This window comes from Nyctereutes procyonoides, unplaced genomic scaffold, assembly GCF_905146905.1.
Source record: "Nyctereutes procyonoides isolate TBG_1078 unplaced genomic scaffold, NYPRO_anot_genome, whole genome shotgun sequence".
Taxonomy (NCBI): Eukaryota; Metazoa; Chordata; class Mammalia; order Carnivora; family Canidae; genus Nyctereutes; species Nyctereutes procyonoides.
The window spans coordinates 22,099,929-22,122,602 of NW_026575037.1; the positions used below are offsets into that span (position 1 = coordinate 22,099,929).

At 34.6% G+C, this 22,674-nt stretch overlaps 1 protein-coding gene across 4 annotated transcripts in view; it reads right to left on the minus strand.

Moving 5' to 3' along the window:
* Positions 1 to 22,674, minus strand: part of DENND1B (DENN domain containing 1B) — a 265,482-nt gene that overhangs the window by 94,585 nt on the left and 148,223 nt on the right. For all 4 annotated transcript variants that reach the window (XM_055319215.1, XM_055319213.1, XM_055319216.1 and 1 more), the window contains 2 exons: positions 9,294 to 9,394; positions 3,203 to 3,248 (listed from right to left, as the gene is read on the minus strand). In XM_055319215.1, coding sequence (XP_055175190.1) covers positions 3,203 to 3,248; positions 9,294 to 9,394 — 147 coding nt within the window. The remainder of the gene's footprint in view (positions 1 to 3,202; positions 3,249 to 9,293; positions 9,395 to 22,674) is intronic.

Genomic DNA, 22,674 nt, shown 5'->3' on the forward strand with positions numbered 1-22,674 from the left:
CCAATGCACTTGTTAAAGGCTGAAATGAGTTCTTCTAAATAGGCTGGAATAATGGTTATGTGATGCCTAAATATTTTGTGATGATACAAATGCTAAACTCTGAATAAAGAAGATTAGTATTAACATAAATATATACTTTTTTCCAAGTTTTCCTTAGTTTAAAAAAGTCCGATAATAGCTGAATATTAAATTCTGTCCAAGAGATCATTCAATAACAATGGAAAAGGTATTAATTTCAATAAATCAATACAATGAAGACCTACTACAATGAGAATGATTCTACATAAGCAACAAGGGAAAAGTAGTATGTAATTAAAACTTTCTTTAAATTTGGATTAATGTCAGTATTTTAGCTATGTTTCCCTCCAAGACAGGCTTTAACTATTTTCTAAAGAAGAGTAAAAGGTCCTACAGCATACAAAATGGTACCACTTTCTCTGTCTCATATTGTTATAGCTCATAAAATTCATAAGCTTGCTTGGATCAGGAAAGAGTAATAAAAAGGAGAATTTGCCCTTTTCTTCAAATATAAGAAAATATTAGGACAGAGACTGAATGTCTTGTTAAGGACAACAGTAAGGTACTAAAGTTGGTAAGTTTTTCTCTCATCTCCTCTCTGTATAACCCTTCCATGCAATGTAACTACAAATGTGCATCGTGTAAAGCAAGGAAGTGACACAGTGGCAGCAATCATATGTTCTTGTAAAACTAAGACAACTTTTATTTAGAATTGTTTGTATATCTTAAAACACATAATGCAATCCTTATCATTTGTAGCCTCCACTAACTTATTTGTCATCATTTACAGGAATTCCTCCCTAAAGTCTCATTCAGGGGGAACAAATTTCCTTATCCTTTTTCTGGGGAGCAAATTTACATTGAAAAAAAAGATTTTTAGCCATATTTCACTCATGACTACATAAAAATAATTAAAAGATTTAAATGGATACTAATTTCACATCTTTGAATAATTATGTCTAGAAGTCTTTGTAACGCTGGTATGTTGAAACTGTCTTGATCAAGAGAGAGAATAGGGAATATTTGATTATTCCTAAAAAAAAAAAATCTGTTGTAACTTCAGTCTAGCAAAGTTTAAAAAATTATTCAGCTCGGTCTCACATACAAAATATGTAAATAGATACATCCACATTTTAATTGTAATACCATTAATATAAAGTAAGAAAGCACAAAAGATACAAATTTTAGTTAAAAAAAAAAACCTGCCTACTAATGACATAATAAGAATGGAATTGCAGGATGTGTATCATCTTGTAATAAATTAAGGAGAAAGTTACTAAACTGGTTTAAAGACATTCTTGAAGTTCCTAATATACCATCTCCTTTACTATTAAACAAAATAAACTAAATAGAACTGACTACAAAGACAGTTCAATAAATCCAGAGTATAAAAGGTACAGAGATTTCAGCTAATCTAATCATGGATCTAAACAATCCCATTTAATCATGAGCCAATTTAAAATCAGAATGGACCATTTCTCTAAGAAATTACCGTAAGAAGTAAAAAATTCTTAAATTTGCTCCTTAGAAAAAGTACTGATTTTCTTTAAAGGTATCCAACATATATGTGTGATAAATGTAATCAGATATTTAAAACATGTACCCACTTCCATAATATTTTGGAAAAGCTGAATCAGTTGTTTTAAAATATGATATAAAACCATTATGCAAAAATATAATATAAATAGGTACAATAAAAAACTTTAAATATTTTTCATCTGCACAAATAAACAAAAAAAATTGTGTCCTATTAAATACATTAAGAAGAGATGTGCAGTAATATCAAAATCAAATCTGATGACTTCTTTGAAACATACCAACCTACTAAACTTAGATTTTATACAGTAAAAATACTGATGAATAAAATATCAGTTATATATTCCAAAATCAAATAATAGACTAAGTACCTATTCATTCATGTTTTGCTTTATGCAAATTGACCTTTCACTGCCAGTAAGAACAAGTTTCCTAAAAATTAATAAACATAGAGATGCATAACCTTATCTAATAGACTTCAAAATTAAAAACAAAGTAAGTCTATTAAAGAAATTCATTAAAATGTATTCTTTGTTAATGACTTAACAAATGTTTCCCTAGTATTCTGCAAAAAGAGAATGACCAAAACCAGAGCACATGTAGAATTCTCTAACTCAAGAAGGACTACTATAGGGACATGACTTCTCCAGACATGATCCTCATAAGTTTTAAAATAATCAAGGGGATCTTCCTTGATGAGCAAAGTGAGTACTGATGTATAGTGTATACAGTGACAACTAATGAGAAAACCAAATCTAACTCATTTAGGAGTTACTGATTATGAATTGGTTATAGTTATCAATTAGGAATTGGCTTAAAGGTGAATATGCACAATCAGCAAAAGAAAAAAAAAGGAAGAAAACTGAATTAAATTGAAATCAGCTAGTGTAATGTAATGATGCCATGCAACTGATCCAAGTCTTTCGTTTGGATCCAAGTCTTTTGTTTATTTTTTTTTTTTTAGAATCTAATCTTCTAACAAGTCTTCTCTGGAAATCTCTCTGATTCCATGCTCAACGTATTTAAAGTTCAAAGTTTTTCACTATAATGATGAGAAGTCACAAAATCATTTTGAAATGAAGTAATAACAATGCAAAAAAATTAGTGAATTTTAAATCTCCAACAGGACTGAAAATTTAAAAAAATTTTAAAGCTATATTCTAATTTAAAACTTCATGATTAGTGTATTAAAATCATATCTTGAAAAAGCACACTGATAAACTGGATCATAAATGTAGCTTGAAAAATAAAAACATTTTCCCTTTATGACTCATTACTACATAACCTCTGACCTTCAAAATAAGGCCTAAAAAATAAATAGATATAAAAGATCCTACATGACATAAAGAAAGTGGATCATCAAAGACTATGATTTTAATATTTAAAACTTACCTCACGACTTTGATCAAAATTAACATATTTTCCTCAATTTCATGCCATTGAAGATGGTCATTAAGTATATTAATTAAAATGAAATTATTCCAAATATTACCTTTTTGAAAATGATCATGTAAGTATACCCCAAATATGAAGCTAGTCACTGCTTTATACTATTCAATTGATACTCTTTTAAAACACAACTGTTTTTAACTATTATTTTTATTAATTAATTTATCACTCATGTATCTCATGTCTCAAAGATACTCACCTCTATGAGGCTGGAATGTATTCCAATCAGGTATGGCATTGGAGCACTAAATTAAAGATATATAATGTATATATTTGTAAGTTCATTAAAGCTATAACAACAATATAAGTAATTCAGAAGATTTACAAAATTAAATTTTTAAAAAGATTTTAAAATTAAATTAAATGTATAGTACTAATGTAGCCCATTAGAGATATTTAAAATTATTCAATATATAAAAGTCAAATTTAATCTGAGAGGCCATTAATATATTTAAATTAAGGTTGTTTTGCATAAAAAGCACAAAATAATTTATAATTAAAGAGCGGTAATGCCTAAAAAATTTTTTTTAATTTTTTTTATTTATGAAGAAGATTAGAGTTTAGGCCATAGTCTGAGTTAAATCTTCCATATACTTCCTATTAGATATAGCCTAATTATCAAATTTATTCATTTTTATATACTTTTTTATTCAATTAGATTCTTATTTCAATGAATTTCTTAATATACCATCATTGTTTCGGTGCTACTATGGCACCAAAATATTTTGAGTCAGTCACCAAATATTTATTGAGACTTACTATCTACCAAGCTTATTTGTGAATAAGAAGTACAAAGATACCAAGCTCCTCCTCTACTGTTATCACTCACTTTCTATGCTATCTTTCTGCTCACGTACCTTAGGCTTTATTGAAATGTCATATATTCCTATTTATCCCAGCTTCACTTCTATTAATAAAATAATTTTAACAAATCAAAATATTCTAATATGTTTAAGAATAGCACTAAATTAATTAATTCAGCAGATAATCTGTGGAGCACACCAGGTGCTAGAACCTGGGCTATGGGCTAGATACAATAATAAATGATATAAATATAAACAGAATATATTCCCTTGCAGATCTTATACTCCATCAGATGATACAGACATTAAGTAATTTTTGTGACATAAAATCGGGCTTACAAGTAATTTCAAAAATATTTCTCATGAAATACAAAAAGGGAATTTCCTAACTTGACATCTTAAAATTAAAATATTTAACAAGAAAACATGAGAATGGGCAGATGTCTACAAAGGTGATAGAAATTATGCAAATAAACAGCTATTTAAAAATAGAACATTTTTTGACATTTCTTGTATAGACATCTCTGTGTTCTATTTAATGCAAACATTTTGTTAATGAAAACAGTCTTTTTCAAAGAATTTTCTTAATTTTTCAAGCATCATTTTCACGAACAGAGTTGAGCTGTCCAAACTCCAGCATATCCATTTTGCTACTGAGAACCAGTCACAGATAAAGCTAACAACAGGCACCTCGAAGATCCAGTTTTCAAGGTAACCTCAAACAGCTCCACCTTTATTTAAAGATGGCTTAACCACTAATATATATCCATAATTCACTAAAAATAAGGATGGTTAAAGTTTATACTTGACTCCACATTATTCTGTTCATTACTTATTGTACTAGATTCTATCTCCTTTGTGTAGCTTTGTTCCTTCCTATTTTTATTTATTTATTTTTAATACAACAGACCATCTGGAATTGATCTGATATTCTGGATCACTTGACCGAAAGTTAAGAACTATTTATAGGCCTTGATATTCTTAAGACCTAACAGATTTTCTGCCTTCAAAAGGAAACAGGAGAAATAAATGTGGACTGTTCCACTTTTGCTTAAATAAAGGAAGGCTGATTACTTCCCTTGTTCAAGTTCTCATCTCTGGAATTCCTTGTGGGACTCCGCAGAAGACATAAAATATATGTCACTAACTATTCTGGGCTCTCACGACTGGGTTCAGAACATTTTCACAAAACAGGGTAGCAAATCCCAAGATCTTAAATATGTCAAGCTGTCAATGTCCAAACAGTACAAAATTACCCAAGTTACTGTGCAAACTTCCAACTCACACTAGGTTTATCCTACCCACAAAATTTACAACATAGAAAGTCCATGGTATCTCCAATTTTGATGCCCGTTTTAATATAATGGATTATCAAAAAATATATAAGCCACCTAAAATTAACAATTATTATGTCTATTTTACAGATGTTGGATGAACATTAAGTAGATCAGACTTCAAAACTTCAGAGCCAAAAGTAGTAGCTAACCTATGGAAGTCCTATGAAATACAGCTAAGATAATACTTTTAAAACCTCATGAAAGTTAGTTATTTCTTGGAATACAAAACATAAATGGTTAGCAGTTGTTAAGCTAGAATAAAAATCCAATAAAGGGTTCCTATGTAGAAGTTAGTAATAAAGTAACTCATAACTTTTTCTGTGAGATTACTGGGTATCTATGTGTTCTTATCTCACTAATTACTAACAAAATAAAAAATAGAGATTTTAGAACTACAAATGTTATTCTTCTAGAGCATAATTTCCTAAAATAATTATGATGTTTTGCATACAGATTTTTATAGAATATTTTTATAGACAAATTTTATATTTTATAGACTTTACTGAATAGTTTTTTCTTTCTCATGAAAACTAGATTGTGTACATCCTAATATTAAATCAGCGAAATCTCACAAAAAGTTAATTTTGCAACCCTAGCTGAAATCTCCTAATTAGAAGGGTGTTAATAAGTCAGGAAGAGATCCTGGCAACACAGATGTTTTATCATCCACATGCAAAATTGTCATAGATCTTTCTGTCAATGAAGTTATTTTATAAAGATAGGATACAAAAGGCTCTGTTATGACTGCTGCTTCTTTTGCATAGCAATTAATCTTTATTCAAAAATAATTACCATGTAATAGCTTTTTTTTTTCTTTTTAGGTTTTCTTACAGAGACCACCCATGGGCACACAGTAACAGCAGTGTATTAACTTAGGGAATCTCAACAGCATAATTTTCTATTTACATTTAAAAAAAATTCTCTTAAAAGCTGAATCTGCTCCTTTCACAGAAAGAAGAGTCAGATAGGTAGCCTAAATAAAAAAGTGGTTCAACCACTCTTGAATAAATAATGGATGATTATAATTGTACGGGTCCTACAGTCATAGTACTTCCTAGGGATTCAAGGACTCAGAAAGGCTAAGAGTGTGTGTATGGCAGTGTCATGAACTGACCACATTAAAGTTCTCTCTGTCTCCCTCTCCTTCCCTCCACCCCCTCCCATAAGAACACTTAACATGAGATCTGCCCTCTTAAGATACAAGTTTAAATCTGCAATACCATATTGTTAATGATAGGCACAATGTTGTGCGGCAGATGTCTAGAGCTTAACCATCTTGTATAACTGAAATCCTGTAACTGTTAAATAGAAATTCCCACTTTCCCTTTATACTAGTAGATTAAGAGAAAAATGTAGAGGGTGGCATTTCCTCCCAGTCTCCTTCCCAATCCTACTATGCGATGTGGGCCACTTCTTCCTAGGTGGCCTCATCCATGTGTCTTTCACATGCCTCTGGTATAAACCTTATAATACGGCAGTATTACTCTGTGTTTCTCTTGTGTGTGCATATATGTGTGTGCCCCACGCATGTATGTGTGGATTTCTTCCTCTCTGTGGATACTGCATGGGCAGAAACTAAATTCTACTCATTATCTCACATATACTCACTGCTTGGCCAATAGGTGTTCACTAAATATTTGACGTACAAATGGATGCATGAATGAATGAATGAATGAGCCAACAAATTAGCAAGCCTTTCATTACTGGTTCCAGATGCTATATTCATGCATGGTCACAAGATGGCATTATGGCTCTCCACAGTCTATGTCACACCAGAGATACCCGGTGTGCAAACAAAAATACTTCTAGGAGACAGGATTATTTCGGGATTTGGAAAGTTCCAATCAATTGGAATCAATTGAAGAGTTGGCAAATACACATCTATCCCATCCTGGTGCTATTTTTAAAGTGAAATATAAAAATGTCTTTATTCAGAAACCATGAGATTGAAAGGACAATCTCTAACATTTCTATTCCTTTTATATACCGATCAGTATGATTCTAAGATCATTTGCAAGGACACAAAGGGAAGAAAACCATTTTCTCTAAGAAATACGTTAGTCCATAAAATTTTCTGACAGAAAAGAGCTAGAGTCTTAGACAGCTATTTCTTTAAAAATAAAAAATTTGAAAAAAAAAGAAAGAAAAAAGTACATTATACTGCTCAGTTCCTATGATAGAAGCTGAGCCTATCATTGCGGCCTTCAGGTTCAGGGAGTTTCAGAGAACTCCTTCTTTGATTATCACTGCTGTGCTCTCTGGAACAGGGAACTGTTTGGCATGGAGGCTGTTAGAATTTGTCCTAAAGGCTATTTCAAGGTTAGAAACTAGTAAGAAAATTTGAGGGACTGAAATATGAAACAATCCTCCTTCCTTATAGTGGAAGCAGCAAAAGGACTTGACGGCAGGGTTAGAAAGTATCAAGAAGACCTCTCTGGAAAGAATTTGCACAGAACTACCTATATCACAGAATAGTTTCTAAATAACAGTATTCTAGAAAGTTAAATCTGTAATCACTACAGACAACTGAACTTAAAGGGACATTACCTCCTAAGAGGTTGTAATGCTTTAACAGAAAAATTGAAATAGCATAACATTATATGATAAAATATAGTTCTAAGGTTTGTTCATTAAAAGTGTCAGTTCTTGAACCACTAATTTGACACATATTTTAAAAAATCATGTATCAATATGTTTTCAAACATTTTTGTAGAAATTATTTAGTACAAATAAATTGTAGTTACTGAACACCATGTGCCAAGGTCTACAGCATTGTCAATGTGAATAAACTGCCATTCCTGCCTTCAAAGATGCTAATATATACTAGGTATGGTGGTCACAGAAAACCATTCTAAAATGAATACAGAAGAAACTACTTATAGATTTAGCTTAACCCTCAGATTTTTGTGTGAGACTCCACAAAATAATTAAGGTGAATACTTATAGTCTCTTTCCAAACTTCCTCCTTTCCTAGTACTCAAAGGGTTGAATGGCAGTGGAGGATCACTGGGACTCTACTGTATGGCATTATCAACACTAATAATATTACCATGCTGTGGAAACACACTATATATTGGTATCATCAATATGTGGCCAAATATACATGTTGTCATTACAATCTTGATCTGAAGAGGGTTAGTCATAAAAAATAGAAAACCTCTATGCATAAATTTAAATTGTCTTAACCCTTAAATACTGTGATTTGCTTTTCATGAAATAAAAAACTTAAATACTAACTCTAAAAGAGCTTCGTTCATATTAATGAACAAACATACAATCAAAATTATTTCCTTCTCTGTGTGTATGCGCACATGCATGATTTGGAGGAAAAAATCTCAGATTTCTTAAGAATTAAGCTATGGCAGCAGAAGATAATTATGCAGTGAAGAGAATATTTTACCCTCCAGTCTAGATCCTAAGGTGGCTGTTTTGGACTCTGACCCTTGTCCAGCCTCACTGTGAGTATAAATGTTCTTCTAGAGGAAGAGAACAGAAAAGTTCTAGGGCTGTAGTTGAATTCAAATTCAGTGAGATCATTGGGAGTTGTTTCCAATGCCAGGAAGCTTTTCAAAATTACTCCCAACACTTTTCAACATTGCTTTTCATAGTGGCTTAGGGCAGAGACTTTGATTTAAACCAGAAACTTAGGGAATCCCTGAATTAGAGGCAACCCTTTTGCTGGCATCTGGTATTCGGTGTGCTGCTGAGGGAAGAGAAGTCTAGGAAAGTGTGTCCTGAGGTAAAGGTAACAAAAGCATGCCCCAACAGGGACAATCTGGTTCCTGATACACTCTGCAAACAAATCCTGACACCTGGGATACTGAGTTCTCTAACTAATACTGTAACTTCTGCACAGTTTTCCTAACCACCACTTAGATCTCTTTATGGATCTAATTATCTAAATGACTGCAGAAGTACCTCACAAAATCTAAAGAACTTTACGTTTGCCAAGTATATATTTTTGTAGCTTTTTAATGAATTACTCTGCCCTTCATAAAAGCACCTTTGAATATTTGTTAGTAATCTCTAAGCCAAGTTTCCGGGACTTCGTTCAGCTATATAGATATCAAGCTTACCTAACCTACAAATAAACGAATTTTTTCTAACCATAAAGCCTAGATTTAAAGGAGTCTGGCAAAAGTCATCTTACCAGCAGTAGTCCAGCAGGTGTGGAGGAAGCACTGGGATGTATATGTGTTGCCAGTACATTGGGTATAGCAGGGCAACTGATCCATGGAGACAGGCAGTTAACTAAAATTTGCAAAAGGATGACAACAATAAGTAGCTGCTGATCCACCAAACAAAAAGACATGCTCAAATTATCAAAGATTAATGACAATCATAAAACAATTTATTTAGTTACCTAAATCACATTATCTTTGCCAATTCTGCCAGGAGAAAAAAATCTTATGTTCAAAAGCCCCTCTGAAAAATATATAAATAGGGAAAGTAGCTTCTTGGGCATCTTATGGAGGTAGTTTTAACTATCTGAAAATATAGTGTCTGGGGTCAAAACTTAGAACATAAATAAAAGTAAAACTGAAAAATTAGGCGAGCATCTTAGAAGAAATTGTAGGAAATTACAATTTGTGCAGCATGGTTTGCGCATCACTCAGATTAATATACCACGATTAAATATGGAAAGGAAGAGAGGCTGAAAGCTCCTGAGGGATATCATTAGGGCAAATTGCCAAAGAATGAAACATGAGCCAGTCAGGAGAGTCTGGAAGCTGCAATAATACCAGGGGACTTGAATGTTCGACAGTTGGAGCTTCAGTAATGTGTGAACTGCGGGTTATGGTATCAAGAGACTCTGCTCACTGACACATAGAATGTCACTATTGACCAGCGAACTGCCCAAGCTTGACAGCTGTACTACAGGAAGCCAAGTATATCATAATTTCATATTTAAACTGTTCATTTCAGATTAACATTTTGTTTCCTAGCTTTATATCACAACAGCTGCAAATACATTGATGCTATTTTAAAGGTAATTGCCATTTTAATTGTTTTGTTTTGTTTTGGCAAGCAGTTAATTAAATTTTGTTTAATGCTTAACAAAGGGATATCACTTTTTTCCCCCTCCTTCCTACTGACCCTCACCAGAATTCTTTCCATGGGACTTTTCTTCACATCTTAAATTATATTTCTGTAAGTGTTAATCATTTTTTAATGTTTAAAGCAATAATTTAGTCAGCATTCCTGATTTTAAAGTCTTGCTACAGTCAGCATTTCAAGCTTACTAATTAAATCATTTCATTCAACTTGAAAATCAGAATTCAAAAATAAAACTATCTGAAAATGAACCACAGACTTTCTGTAAACCATTATTCCTATTATACAAAGAAAATAAAACTTACAGTAATCAAATTAACTTAAAAGGGTAAGTGTATTAAAAAAACAATTCAATCTTAACAAAAACATTTGTCTATATTTAAGTGTAACATAGTTCCCCTAAAAAAAAAATTAAAGGAATCTAATCTGAACTAAAAATATATAAATTTTTATTAAAAGTATATTCATCATCATATGTATTTTTTCAAGTTAGACTTAATTTTATAAGGCAAACAATGCATTTTGTTTCTATTTAGGATTCTATCATTAAAGGATTTTAGTATTTTGCACTTATAAGTTTTAATAGTTTAACTACAGTATTCCTTCACAACATGTTTTTTTTTTAAATTCCATAATTAAAGCATACAATATACCACTAGGAGGCATTCAAATACTTTCACTTAACAATTACAGATGCTGGATTTATTTTTCTTATTTGAACCTTCATAGAGGGAGATGAAATAGGGTTGATCTAACTCAGTCAAATTCTCTGAGAGCTCTCAGGTTGTAAATTAGGCATCTTTAAAGCCGTATTAACTCTTTCTATTTCTTCAGTGTAACCCAATGGCTAAAAGCCTTTATATAGTTTTGAAAGGTAGCTCCTTTACTCAGTTTCTCCATTTGCACACAGATGACTTCTAAAACAGCTCATTTAAAATCTTAAAAAAAAAAAGGAAAGTGTTCCTTTTACATTGTTAAGAAAATAACTGTAACAAAAATAAAACTACATTCTAAAAATGAGGAATTATAATAAAGGCAACTTATTTTATTGGGTACACCTTGAATCCAAAGCACTCTATTAATTGCTTTATAGATATTTTCCCTATGCCCTTAATGGTCATCCAAAAGTGAAGTTATGAATTATTCACTAAGAGGAACAATATCATCTGATGAATCTCACTGGCTTCACAGAGGTTGATTCCTTTACGTGACGATAGACTAGAGTTAAAAAACACCTGCAACGGCCAGCGTGCAGCAAAGGGTCATTTCTGCTAATCAAGGTCTGCCAGGAAAGAAAGAAGTTCTACAAGATTTGGCAACTTTTTGGATTTAGAGGATAGGTGACTGGGAAAGGTAAAAATACAACACCTCCCAACCACAGTTTCTGGCCTAAGCAACTAGAATGAATTATTTAAAGTAACATAGCAAAAAGTGTCAGGCTCAGGTGGAACTACAAGGAATTTGTTTTTGCAAATATTGATTCTGTTAACTGCAAGACAGGCAAGTGGAGATTTCCAAAGGAGGCAGGAGAAGACCAAAGATCGCCCACACTCCCCTAGCAGGATGTAATAGCTACAAGATCGAAAACTAGAGAAAACACTATTATAGCATAAACTTTGTGGAGGAGTTAGTAAAGCAGTAAGTGAAAAAAACACAACTAAGGAAAAATAGATTTACTAGCAAATTAAACACAGTTATACATGAGCTGTATAAAACAGTAAGAACGAAGTACACAAAATTAGGGCTCTACCACTAAGAAGCTACAGCTGGTACATGTACAAATATAACCAGATCTGTTTCCTAATCTTTAAAATAAGAAGTAAATGCTAGATGATCTGTAAGCTTTGTCTCTGAGAGATGTAGTATTCTCACGTCTCAGATCAGATCAATTCTAACATTTTACATTCTTAGTAATAGGTAATGATTTTTTCCATATAGGTGGTTAACAGAGCTAGACTACAAAGCAGACCCACTTTCAAAGTATATCTAAAGATCATCTTTAAAACCTTTAAAGCACATGAAGTAACTGAGCAATTGGAAATAGCATAAGTTACTTTGCTTAATTCAACAAAATTCTTGAGTGCTTGCTATGAGTTATCATAAATCTCTACCAAGCCACAGGGACAAAATACTGAATAGAACAAAGTCCCTGTATTCATGGAACTTACATATTAGTAGAAACGCAAACAAGAAACAAATATACATGATGTGGGTTAGGGGTAAGTTCTAAGAGCAAACCTAGAGCAGGTAAATGGGTAGAAAGTGACAGATGGGGAATTTTAGACAGGGGGATTAGGGACAAACTGATGCGGTGATATTTGAACTGAGACCCAATTGATACAAGAGAGCATTCTTCTGGCTTTGGGGAGAAGAACATTCCAGGCAGATGAAACAATGCATTCAAAAGTCCTGAGATGGGAACATGCTAGCCATCTTCACAAAGTAGGGAGGTCTGCATGATTAGATTGGAAGAAGTGGGAGAGCAGCGGGAGGCAAGGTCAGAGAGGTAAGGGCAAGTGGGCTCAGACCTGGAGGTCCTTCCAGGACGTGGCAGAGGCTCTGAAGTCTTACTCTTCATGAAATTTGTCCATATCTCTGAAGAAAGCTAACTGTCACAACAAGTTACCTAGAACATTCTAACACCTATGCAAATTAAGGAAAATAAACTATGTATGTTGGAAGTCTGATTTGCAGAATAAAGTACTATAAAGAAATGAGATCAATTTTTAAGACCAGTGAGAAGAATCTTTTGTAGGTTATTTATGATATATTGATTCTTTAAGCATAGAGGGAAATGACAATCATACGTCTTTGGACTAGCATTACCCAAGACTCTACGTCTGGTTCATGATGGGACTAGAACTCTACATGTTTTTCTAAATATTCTGTCAGCAGTTTCTTTAATACCACAGCTGTTCTTCATGAAAGCAAGGAGGGTGGGGGAAGATGTTTCAGTATTTGAGTCAGAACATAACTCAGCCATTATACCCTGGAAACTAAAGGAATAATAGATAAGGAATAATATACAATAAGGCTATCATTTTCAGAGAAAAACAAATTTACCAAATAAAGATCTAAGAAAAAAAATCCTTATCATCTTTGGTAAATAACAAGTGAATATTTAAATGCACATATGATTTCACAAGGCATACTCAATATATTGACTTGATACCATCCCAGAATACTGACTAATGCACAATAAAATCACTGGGAACATTTATCTCCTGTGCACTATAATTATAAAATAAGTATATATGGAAACCATGTGAAGAGGAAAGAACTGATGAGGCCTATAAAATCAGGGGGAGAAACCTGACAATAGTGAACTTAGTCATTGAATAAAGGCTCTTGGAACTTCCAGTCCCAGGCCACAAGGTCTAATGGAGATACTATCACTGATAATAATGCTTATTATTTGCCAGGCACTATTCTGATGTACTTGATGTACTCAAATTTAATCTTCACAACAACCTTATGAAATAGATTCCATCATCATTATTCCCATTTTACAGATCAGAACACTGCAGCAGGGTTAAGCCAATGGCCCAAGATCATACACCAAGTATGTGGCAAAGCCAGCATACCAACCTAAGCAGGCTCCTGAGTACAACAGCCATTATTTTAAAAGTATTTATTCATTCGTTCATTCATGAAAGACACAGAAAGAGGCAAAGACATAGGCAGAGGGAGAAGCAGGCTCCCCGCGGGATGTGGGACTCGATCCCAAAACCCCAGGCTCATGACCTGAGCCAAAGGCAGATGCTCAACTGCTGAGCCACCCAGGTGTCCCCCAATCACCATTATCTTAAACTGCCTTTTGATATACAAGCATTCAAAATTCCCATCATTATGGAAACTCTGAATAATATCTACCAGCTGAAAATATTCTATCTTAATTGTATGGTGCAGAATGAGCCTTTACAGTCAACAAACAAGAACAACTGACCTTTATAAGAAAAAGCTGGGGTCTGTGACAGAGAACCAATTTACAAACCTTTCCTCAGGCATCACAGTGGGCAACTTCAGCAGGAAACCAATACAACAGATTCTCTCAGATGTTAAAAAGATAAGTGATAAAAAAAATTCTACCAGTTATCATCTCAGTTTGCATCTGCAAGAATATTTTGTTGGAAGCCAAACTAAAGTTCTTTCCCTTTGTGACATAAAAATCACATTCATCCCCTTTTCCTAAAGTCAAGCTATATTTGTTAAAGGAAATCAGCCACTAATAAATCTAAGCAATGTTTTAAGCAATTAAATAGACATGTATTTTGGGGGGAGAATCACATTATCAAATTCCCAAGGATACCACAGGTAAACAACCCATCCAGTGTGATTCCACAATGAAAGCAGCACAACTCCAATTCAATGCACTCTACAAGTAGAGCTCTCATATGGACACAATACCACTCATATATCTCGTAGTCAGACTTGCCTCATTCTTATGGATAAGTTCTATTAGCTTCAGTTGAAGTTCTATATGAATTATTGAGGGGCGAACTTATGTCCTCTAAGAATGTATTCATGCACAAAAAAACAAGAAATAGAGATTAGAGACTTCATTTGAGTTTTAACTGAATCAATATTTAATTCAGAAATTTATGCACTATAAATAACTATAGGTATACAGAATAAATTGCTGCAGATGGGAATGTGACAAATTCCTCCTCACGGAATGAAAAAAAAATTAGTGGAAAGCATAAAGAAACCATCTGTTTAAACATGTTTAATTTACATTCCCATTTAAAAGTTTAAACCAAAAAGAGTAGCAGTAGGGTATCTGAAAACTACAAAGCTATCCTGACTATAAAATAATCTTATTTGAGGGGCACCTGGGTAGTTCAATCGGTTAAGTGTCTGACTCAATCTCAGTTCAGGTCATGATCTTATAAGGTTCTGGGATCAACCCAATGTTTTATCATGATCTTGACCAGGCACTTAGTGCGACGTGAGACTGATGGGACCAGAATATTAACCCCATGGTATAAGAACTGCATAGAGAGGCTCCAGCAGATCTTACCAAATAAACCAGCAGTACATGGCAACTCTGGAGAACCTGCTCTTCACTGCTGACTTAGACCTTCATTTCCTGGCTGTGTTCCAGTAGTTCTGTACCTTATAAGCCTAAGGATCATTTTATTTCCCTGTCAAGATTTTTTTTTAAAAAAATCCAAAATAATATGTCTTATTTTTTGAAACCCCACCCTACTCCACCCCTCCAGGTTCCATGCTTAGCAGGAACCTCCTTCTGCTTGAGGATTTTTTCTCTCTAGGCCTCTGCCCCTCCCCCACTCACATTTTTCTTTCTCTCTCTCAAATAAATCTTCAAAAAAAATTCTTGAGCAAAATTCTAAAATTTAAATCAAGTGACAGTTGTAAGAAAATATTTGCAAAAATAGCAATTTTATACAATAAAAAGACAGTATTTGTACATTTTAATGCTTTTTTATACTAAAATATTATTTTATATTCATTTTTTCTTCATCCTATTAGGATGGCAAATTCTGCCACTTAATCGCTAAAAAATCAATCTAACCTAACCTCTTTCCATCATACACAAGTCCTTTGGAAAATTCTAATCATCTCACATTTGATCACCAGCTTATTAGCTTTTCCTAGCCAAATGACTCTAAGTTTTTCTTGCTCGCTTACTTCTTTTAGGTATTCATTTTTTTTTAATGATTTTATAGAGGAAAAACTGAGGCGAAGTTAAACAAATTGCCCAAGATCACACAACTAGTAAGTGGGACACTGAACATGTGCCAGGCATTATTATTGGTACTGGGGATATAGAAATGAACAAAAGAGACAAAAATCTCTGCCCTTAGGGAGTCTGTCTTTAGCCACCCTCTATAAACCACCATTAGTGTCATACTAACTCTCCTCAACTCTTTGGCTCTCCATAGCTGTCACATTACACATAAATGCCATTGGCTTTAAATAAATTTCTTCCCTATATGACCTTTCCCTATTACTAAATTTCCTACTTTCTACTTCTCAAAGTTGATTCAATAGCAGTTTTGCTGTTCCTGGAAAAGGACCATCTACCTTTCCACCGAAGTTTAACAGTCTAATCTACAAAACTGCTTAAATATATTTATCTTCTCTCTTCAAAAACCTGTAGATACTGAATTCTAAAGGATTATGCGCTAAGACGTTCATGTGAATTATATAAAGACTACGTAAGTTAGCCAATTATTTAAGAAATAAACAATACAATTAAAGAATCACTGTATAAAACAGGAAGGACTTTAGAAATCATTCTTGTTCAATTCTTTCATTTTTTAATTAAGAAACTTTAGGATAAAAATGTCTAATATGACATCATCTAATTTTGTGGTTAAGTAGTTAGGACTAAAAGACAAATCTCTAATTTAGAAGGTATTACTAATATAATTGCACTGCTACTGTATCTTCGGGTAGGGTAATAATTTGAATAACCAATAAATAAATCCAATTAGCTGATGCTACTTTTTAACTATTAGGTATTTCTGAAAATCAGAATATAAAACATCCCTCACCAGAAGCAAAATAAAACTGGTTGCAAACCATTAGCAATTGGAAAAGAGACCATCACAATTGCAAAGGAATCACAAGGTAAGCTCCAAATCTTTATACATGGAATTCAAAAACTTTTAATTTGTAAAGCATATATCATTAAATAGGAGTGATTATACACATATATTGCATATTCTAATATTAAAATTGTATATAATATTCCCATATATACAAAACATACATACATGTATATTTAACATGCATATCAAATATATTTAAATATATGCATCTGTCTACAAACATATGTATAAGCATCTACTTGCATGTGAATATTTATATGGACATATATACTTATTAAGTTATATTTCACTGGTAATTAAATGACACCAAGCCCATGCCATTATATAGCAACTAAATAAATACCTGGTGAAGACTGGTCCTTTGTGTGTCATTCTACACTTCTTTCTCCTTCTTCCTTACCTACTTTCAAACAGACTCTATATCCAACAGAAGTTTCCTTAGAAATGTTTCTAAAACCAACTTCATCTTCCTTTTATGGCCACTTTCCTAATACAGGAGCGAGCCATTCCCTGTTTTTCTGACTGCACAGCCCTTTAACTAGACTCCTATTAGAAGGAATTTCCCTACCCCTTTTTTTCTTTTATAATGCCACCAATGTTACCTTCCTCCAAAACAAAATTGGTCATATTATGTACCTCATTTGCCTCCCCACAATCTGTTGGATAAAATCCAAGCCCCTTTATTTAGCAAACAGGTTTCCGCACAATCTGGCTACCGCTTACCTCTCCAACTACACTATGTAGCACGAATTTTCTCTCTCTTCACACAAACACACAGATATGTTAAACAAGTAAACTTTTCCTACATAAGACATAAACTCCTTTTAAGAACCAGTGTCATCCTGAAGTCAACTCTAATCTAGCACTCTCTCTCTTCCATATCCTCTATTAGAGTTCTTATCACATTGACTGGTCTTGATTCACTGACATAATATGATTTATCTTTTGATTTATATTTATGATTCTAATTAGTAACTTAGAAATTCTCAATACATAATACTTGGCAAATAATATGTGTCAATGCACAAATGAATCTATCAATACCGTTATACTTGGTCTTTGGAAAACTTTACCTATGTTAACTATTTCCTTGCAATTAAAGGTCTTTCTTTTCTATTCTTTCCATAATACAGTAGGAAATCAAAATAAAATATCTGATTCATAGAAGTGTGCCCTTCACATATTGCCCACTTGCTCCAAATCCACTCTTTGCTACCTATCTGTAATAATGGATCTGTGACCCTGATGTTTTTTCTATTACCAGACAGCCTAATATCAGCAGAAGGAAAGTTAGAACTTTGTCAGTGCAGGCCATTGGAGATACACAGCAGAAGGAAAGGGTTTTTGCTTCCTGGTTCCAGGCTGCTCTCAGGCAGACTCCTCCAGGGCCTGTGCTTCTCCAGGACTTGGCTCTTGCAGTATACAGTGGCCAGTAACACCCAGCCATAATACTTGGTAGCTTCTTCAGGTAGTTTTGAATGTTCAGCAGAATGTTTCTGGTGAGATATCTCCCCATGGCAGTCAGCTAGCTACCTGGTGGCAGGTTAATTACACTGGAACTCTTCCACCAAGGAGGTGCCGAAGTCCATTCTCAATGGAATAAATGATCTGGATAAGGTCTTCTCTGGCTATAATGCTTCTGCCAGTAACCAAAATCATTAGGTTCATAGAATAACATATCCATCAGCATGGTATTCTGTACAGAACTGAACCTCACTCATCCAGGCATTCATTTAACAGCAAAGTAAGTAGTTAGGGGCCTGTGCCCATTAAGTTAACTAGTCTCAGCCATACTTATAACCCAATAGCAACTGGCCTAATTGAAAAGTAGAATGGCTTACTGAAGACTCAGTCGCAGTGCCAGTTGGTATTATTATACTCTTATAAAGGGTGGGGTTCTATTTTACATGATGAAGAATAATCTATCTAAATACATCAGAAAGCATTTTACGGTGTTGTTTCTCCCATAGCCAGAATACATGGGACCAGGAACCAACAGGGGGAAGGAAGTGGGAGTGGCCCTTTTATTATTAGTCTTAATAACCCACTTGCATAAGTTCTATTTCTAGTCTCATTAGTTTATAACTCTTCTGGCATGGAGATCTTACCTCCCAATAAAGAAATGCATCCACGTGAATTGGAAGATAATATCGCCATCTGGCCATTTCAGTCTCCTTATGCCACTGAACCAACAGTCTAAAAACTGGGGTTATTCTACTGGCTGGAGTGATTGATCTCATTAACCAAAAGGAAACTGGTTTGCTTCCACACAAGAGACAAAAAGGACTATGTCTGGAACTAAGAGGTTCTCTGGACTACCTCTTGGTAAAAGTTAATGGAAAACTACAGCAATCATTAAAAAAAAAAAAAAAGCAGAACTATTGAGGATTCAGGTCTTTTGGAATGAAAATTCATGTTATTATCCCAGGTAAAGAACCCAGTTAGCTGAGGTTCTGGCTGCGGTTGAGGAAAATATGGAATGGGTAATGAAACAAGGAAGAATAATATCTGAATCATTTCATGATTAGTTATAGAAACAAAGGGGTGTGGTAGCTTTGCATATTTTTTTATTTTCCTTTCATATGCATGTGTTCATTTTTATCTGCTAACCATTTTTCTTCTCTCTACTTTTTATTTTATATATATGTCATTAATAATCAACAGAAATTTAAACGTGATTGCAATTAAATTTGAAGAGATGATTATAATGACTCTTGGGACTGCTTTTGGGAAATGTCTACATTTGCAAAAAGGATAGCTATATCTTAATAGCTCAACATATAGATTTGTTGTTGTACAGAAGTACAAATATGTTTATAAGGGTATAAATGAAAGCTGAGTATCCAAAGGGGTGTATTATACCAATTATGAATAACTGCCTAACTTACCCCTTACTGTCTGATCTATGGAAATGGATCTGTGCCCTTTGGATATTTATTCCCTTTAACAGCTGGCATCATGCTAAGCTTTGTCAGGAGAGGACACTGAAGAGACATTTCAGGAAGCAAGGGTTTTGGTTCCTGGTTCCAGTGTACTGATTCAGCAGGCTCCTGCAAAGCTGGTGGCTTGTCAAGGGCATACTTTCCTCAGGTTCCAGGTCCTGTAGCACAGGCAGGCAGGCCCCTGTGTAAGAGGCAGCTCCTGGGGCCCTCGACTCCAACAAATTATAGAAGCCAAAGGTTTCTCCCAGCACTTCCCATCATGGGCAGTTCTATAGCAGGAGTGCCCCTGGCTCTTGCAGTGCTTGCTTGCAGCCTTTCCAGAACTTGCCTCCTATAATGTGGGAAGCGCCTGCCTGTGGTTATTGCAGTATACAACTGTCAGCCGCAACAAGCAGCCAGCAGCTTCCCTTGGCACCATCCAACCCTCTGTTGGTTTTTTCAGGGCAGTGACTCCACTGAGACAACCAGCTTCCCCTCAGGTGGGTTCACAGCAGTGTTTTTGGCAGTGAGGTATCTGTCTGTGAACAGATTCCTCAGCACCCCTACGTTAGCTTTCCAGAAACTTTGAAAACTTTGCCTGTCATCCAAAGGCAGATTTCCAACAAATTCTACCAGTAGAGCACCACAACAACTTCTCTGCTATCTAAGAGTCATGGTTCTGCCTTCTTCAAGAGGGTCTAGATCTCAGGCCCCAGTGGGGCTCCTTCCTTGTATACTCAACTCAGCCCTATAGGTAGTAGCTGCTTTACATCTGCTATGCCTGGATTCCGTAGTGCTCTCTTCACTGCTTGCTAGCCCAGCCCTTGCTACTCTAGTCCCTTGCCTTAGCTTTAAATTCTTTATGTTAAACATTCCTTGATCAAATTACTGTGTACTTTCTCTCACCCGATTGGACTCAGACTGATACAGATACTGTGACCTCCTTACCCTACCTGTAGGACACTGCCTGACATGAATTAGGTACTCCATAAATAAGAAATAGTTCACTGAATGAACAAATAAACATCTTTATAGGGAGAAAGCAGTATGTTTACTACCTAGGACTATCGGAAGGCCAAGAGATAACAAACCAAGTTCCTGCATAGACTGAACTAGAGTCAACATAGCAATAGAAATCAATAAAGCTGAAAAGAGTTCAAGATATATTACATAAGTTCTTCCCTAAGGAATTACAGTTTTGACACAGACTTTTTTAAAAATTAAAATTCTCGGGCAGCCCGGGTTGGCTCAGCGGTTTAGCACCACTTTCAGCCCAGGGCATGATCCTGGAGACCCGGGATCGAGTGCCATGTCGGGCTTCCTGCATGGAGCCTGCTTCTCCCTCTGCCTATGTCTCTGCCTCTGTGTGTGTGTGTGTGTGTGTGTGTGTGTGTGTTTCTCATGAATAAATAAAACCTTTTAAAAAAAGAATTAAAATTATCTAGCAGAAAATGGCTAAACACAAATATTTTTTTAAAAGATAAAACCTACAGGGAAATTAGCCTCTAACTTATAAACTTCAGAATTTATGAAATTTTTATTATTATTTATTTATTTTAAAAGATTTTATTTATTCATGAGAGACACAAAGAGAGGAAGAGACACAGAAGGAGAAGCAGGCTCCTCGGAGGGAGCCTGATATGAGATTCGATCCCCAGACCCAGAATGATGGTTTGAGCCAAAGGTAGATGCTCAACCATTGAGTCATCCAGGCTTCCCATTACTATGATTTAAATAGCCAAGTTGTCACAGGGACAATCAGACACATTTTTACTTTTCAAAAAGACAAATTTCTACTCCGGCATTTTCAGTATCAGATGGTACTTCCTAATACATAATTAATTAAATTTTAAAAACTTCATCTGTTGTCCACAATTTTAAAAACTAAATTTGTTTTTTTAAATACAGGTGTACGTGCAGACACACACACATACACACACATACACACACACACACACCAGGTTCTAACCTTTAAAGAGATAAATATCTAATACAAGAGTTCAACAAATTCACTAATAACTCTAACTTGAGACTAAGCAGTGTTAAGTACTACAGCAGTTCAGGGATAAAAGCAACAGAAGTTAGAAATTAGGCCTCTAAAGAGCAAACCAGATTTCGAAAAACATTCAGAGGATGAAGATGGGAGCACTCAAAATACATGTGAAGATCCAAAAAGTGCAGTTTCAGGCACTTACTCAAGAAATTATTGCTAGAAACCTACTATGTATCAGCACTACCCTAAGAGGTTAGGTTTACTGTAGTGACTGAATCAAATAAAGTCTCTTCCCGGAGTTTATAGTAAGTGATGATTAAATTAAGGAGCAGCTAGGTCATAGTATACACTACATAATTCTGGGCTGTAATTACTTTTTCTCATCATCACCATCATTTTATGTAAATGGAGAAAATGTCAACATTCAGGATAGATGATCTGAAAATAGCATTTGTGGGAAGTGACAACTGCCAGAACTAAGACAATGGGCACGTGGAATATGGAAAGGATGTCAAAGAAAAAAAAAGACGGAGGAGGTAGTATCTATAGAACTTGGGTGGTGGAGGAAGATGAGACAGAGGGGCCAATCCCCAAATCAGCCCCATAGCAGGATAAGAGGATATAACTTAAGAAATTTCATCAGAAGAGAAAAACGTGCCTAACTGCAAAACACAATGTACTGTGCAAAAACATGTAAATATAAAAGGTACATTTAAAAACAAACCAACTGTTCTCAATAGTTGTACTAAGGAAACAGAAACAACGCATATATAATTTGTCCTATATTTAATTTTTTTTAATTTTTATTTATTTATGATAGCCACAGAGAGAGAGAGAGAGAGAGAGGCAGAGACAGGCAGAGGGAGAAGCAGGCTCCATGCACCGGGAGCCCGACGTGGGATTCGATCCCGGGTCTCCAGGATCGCGCCCTGGGCCAAAGGCAGGCGCCAAACCACTGCGCAACCCAGGGATCCCTAATTTGTC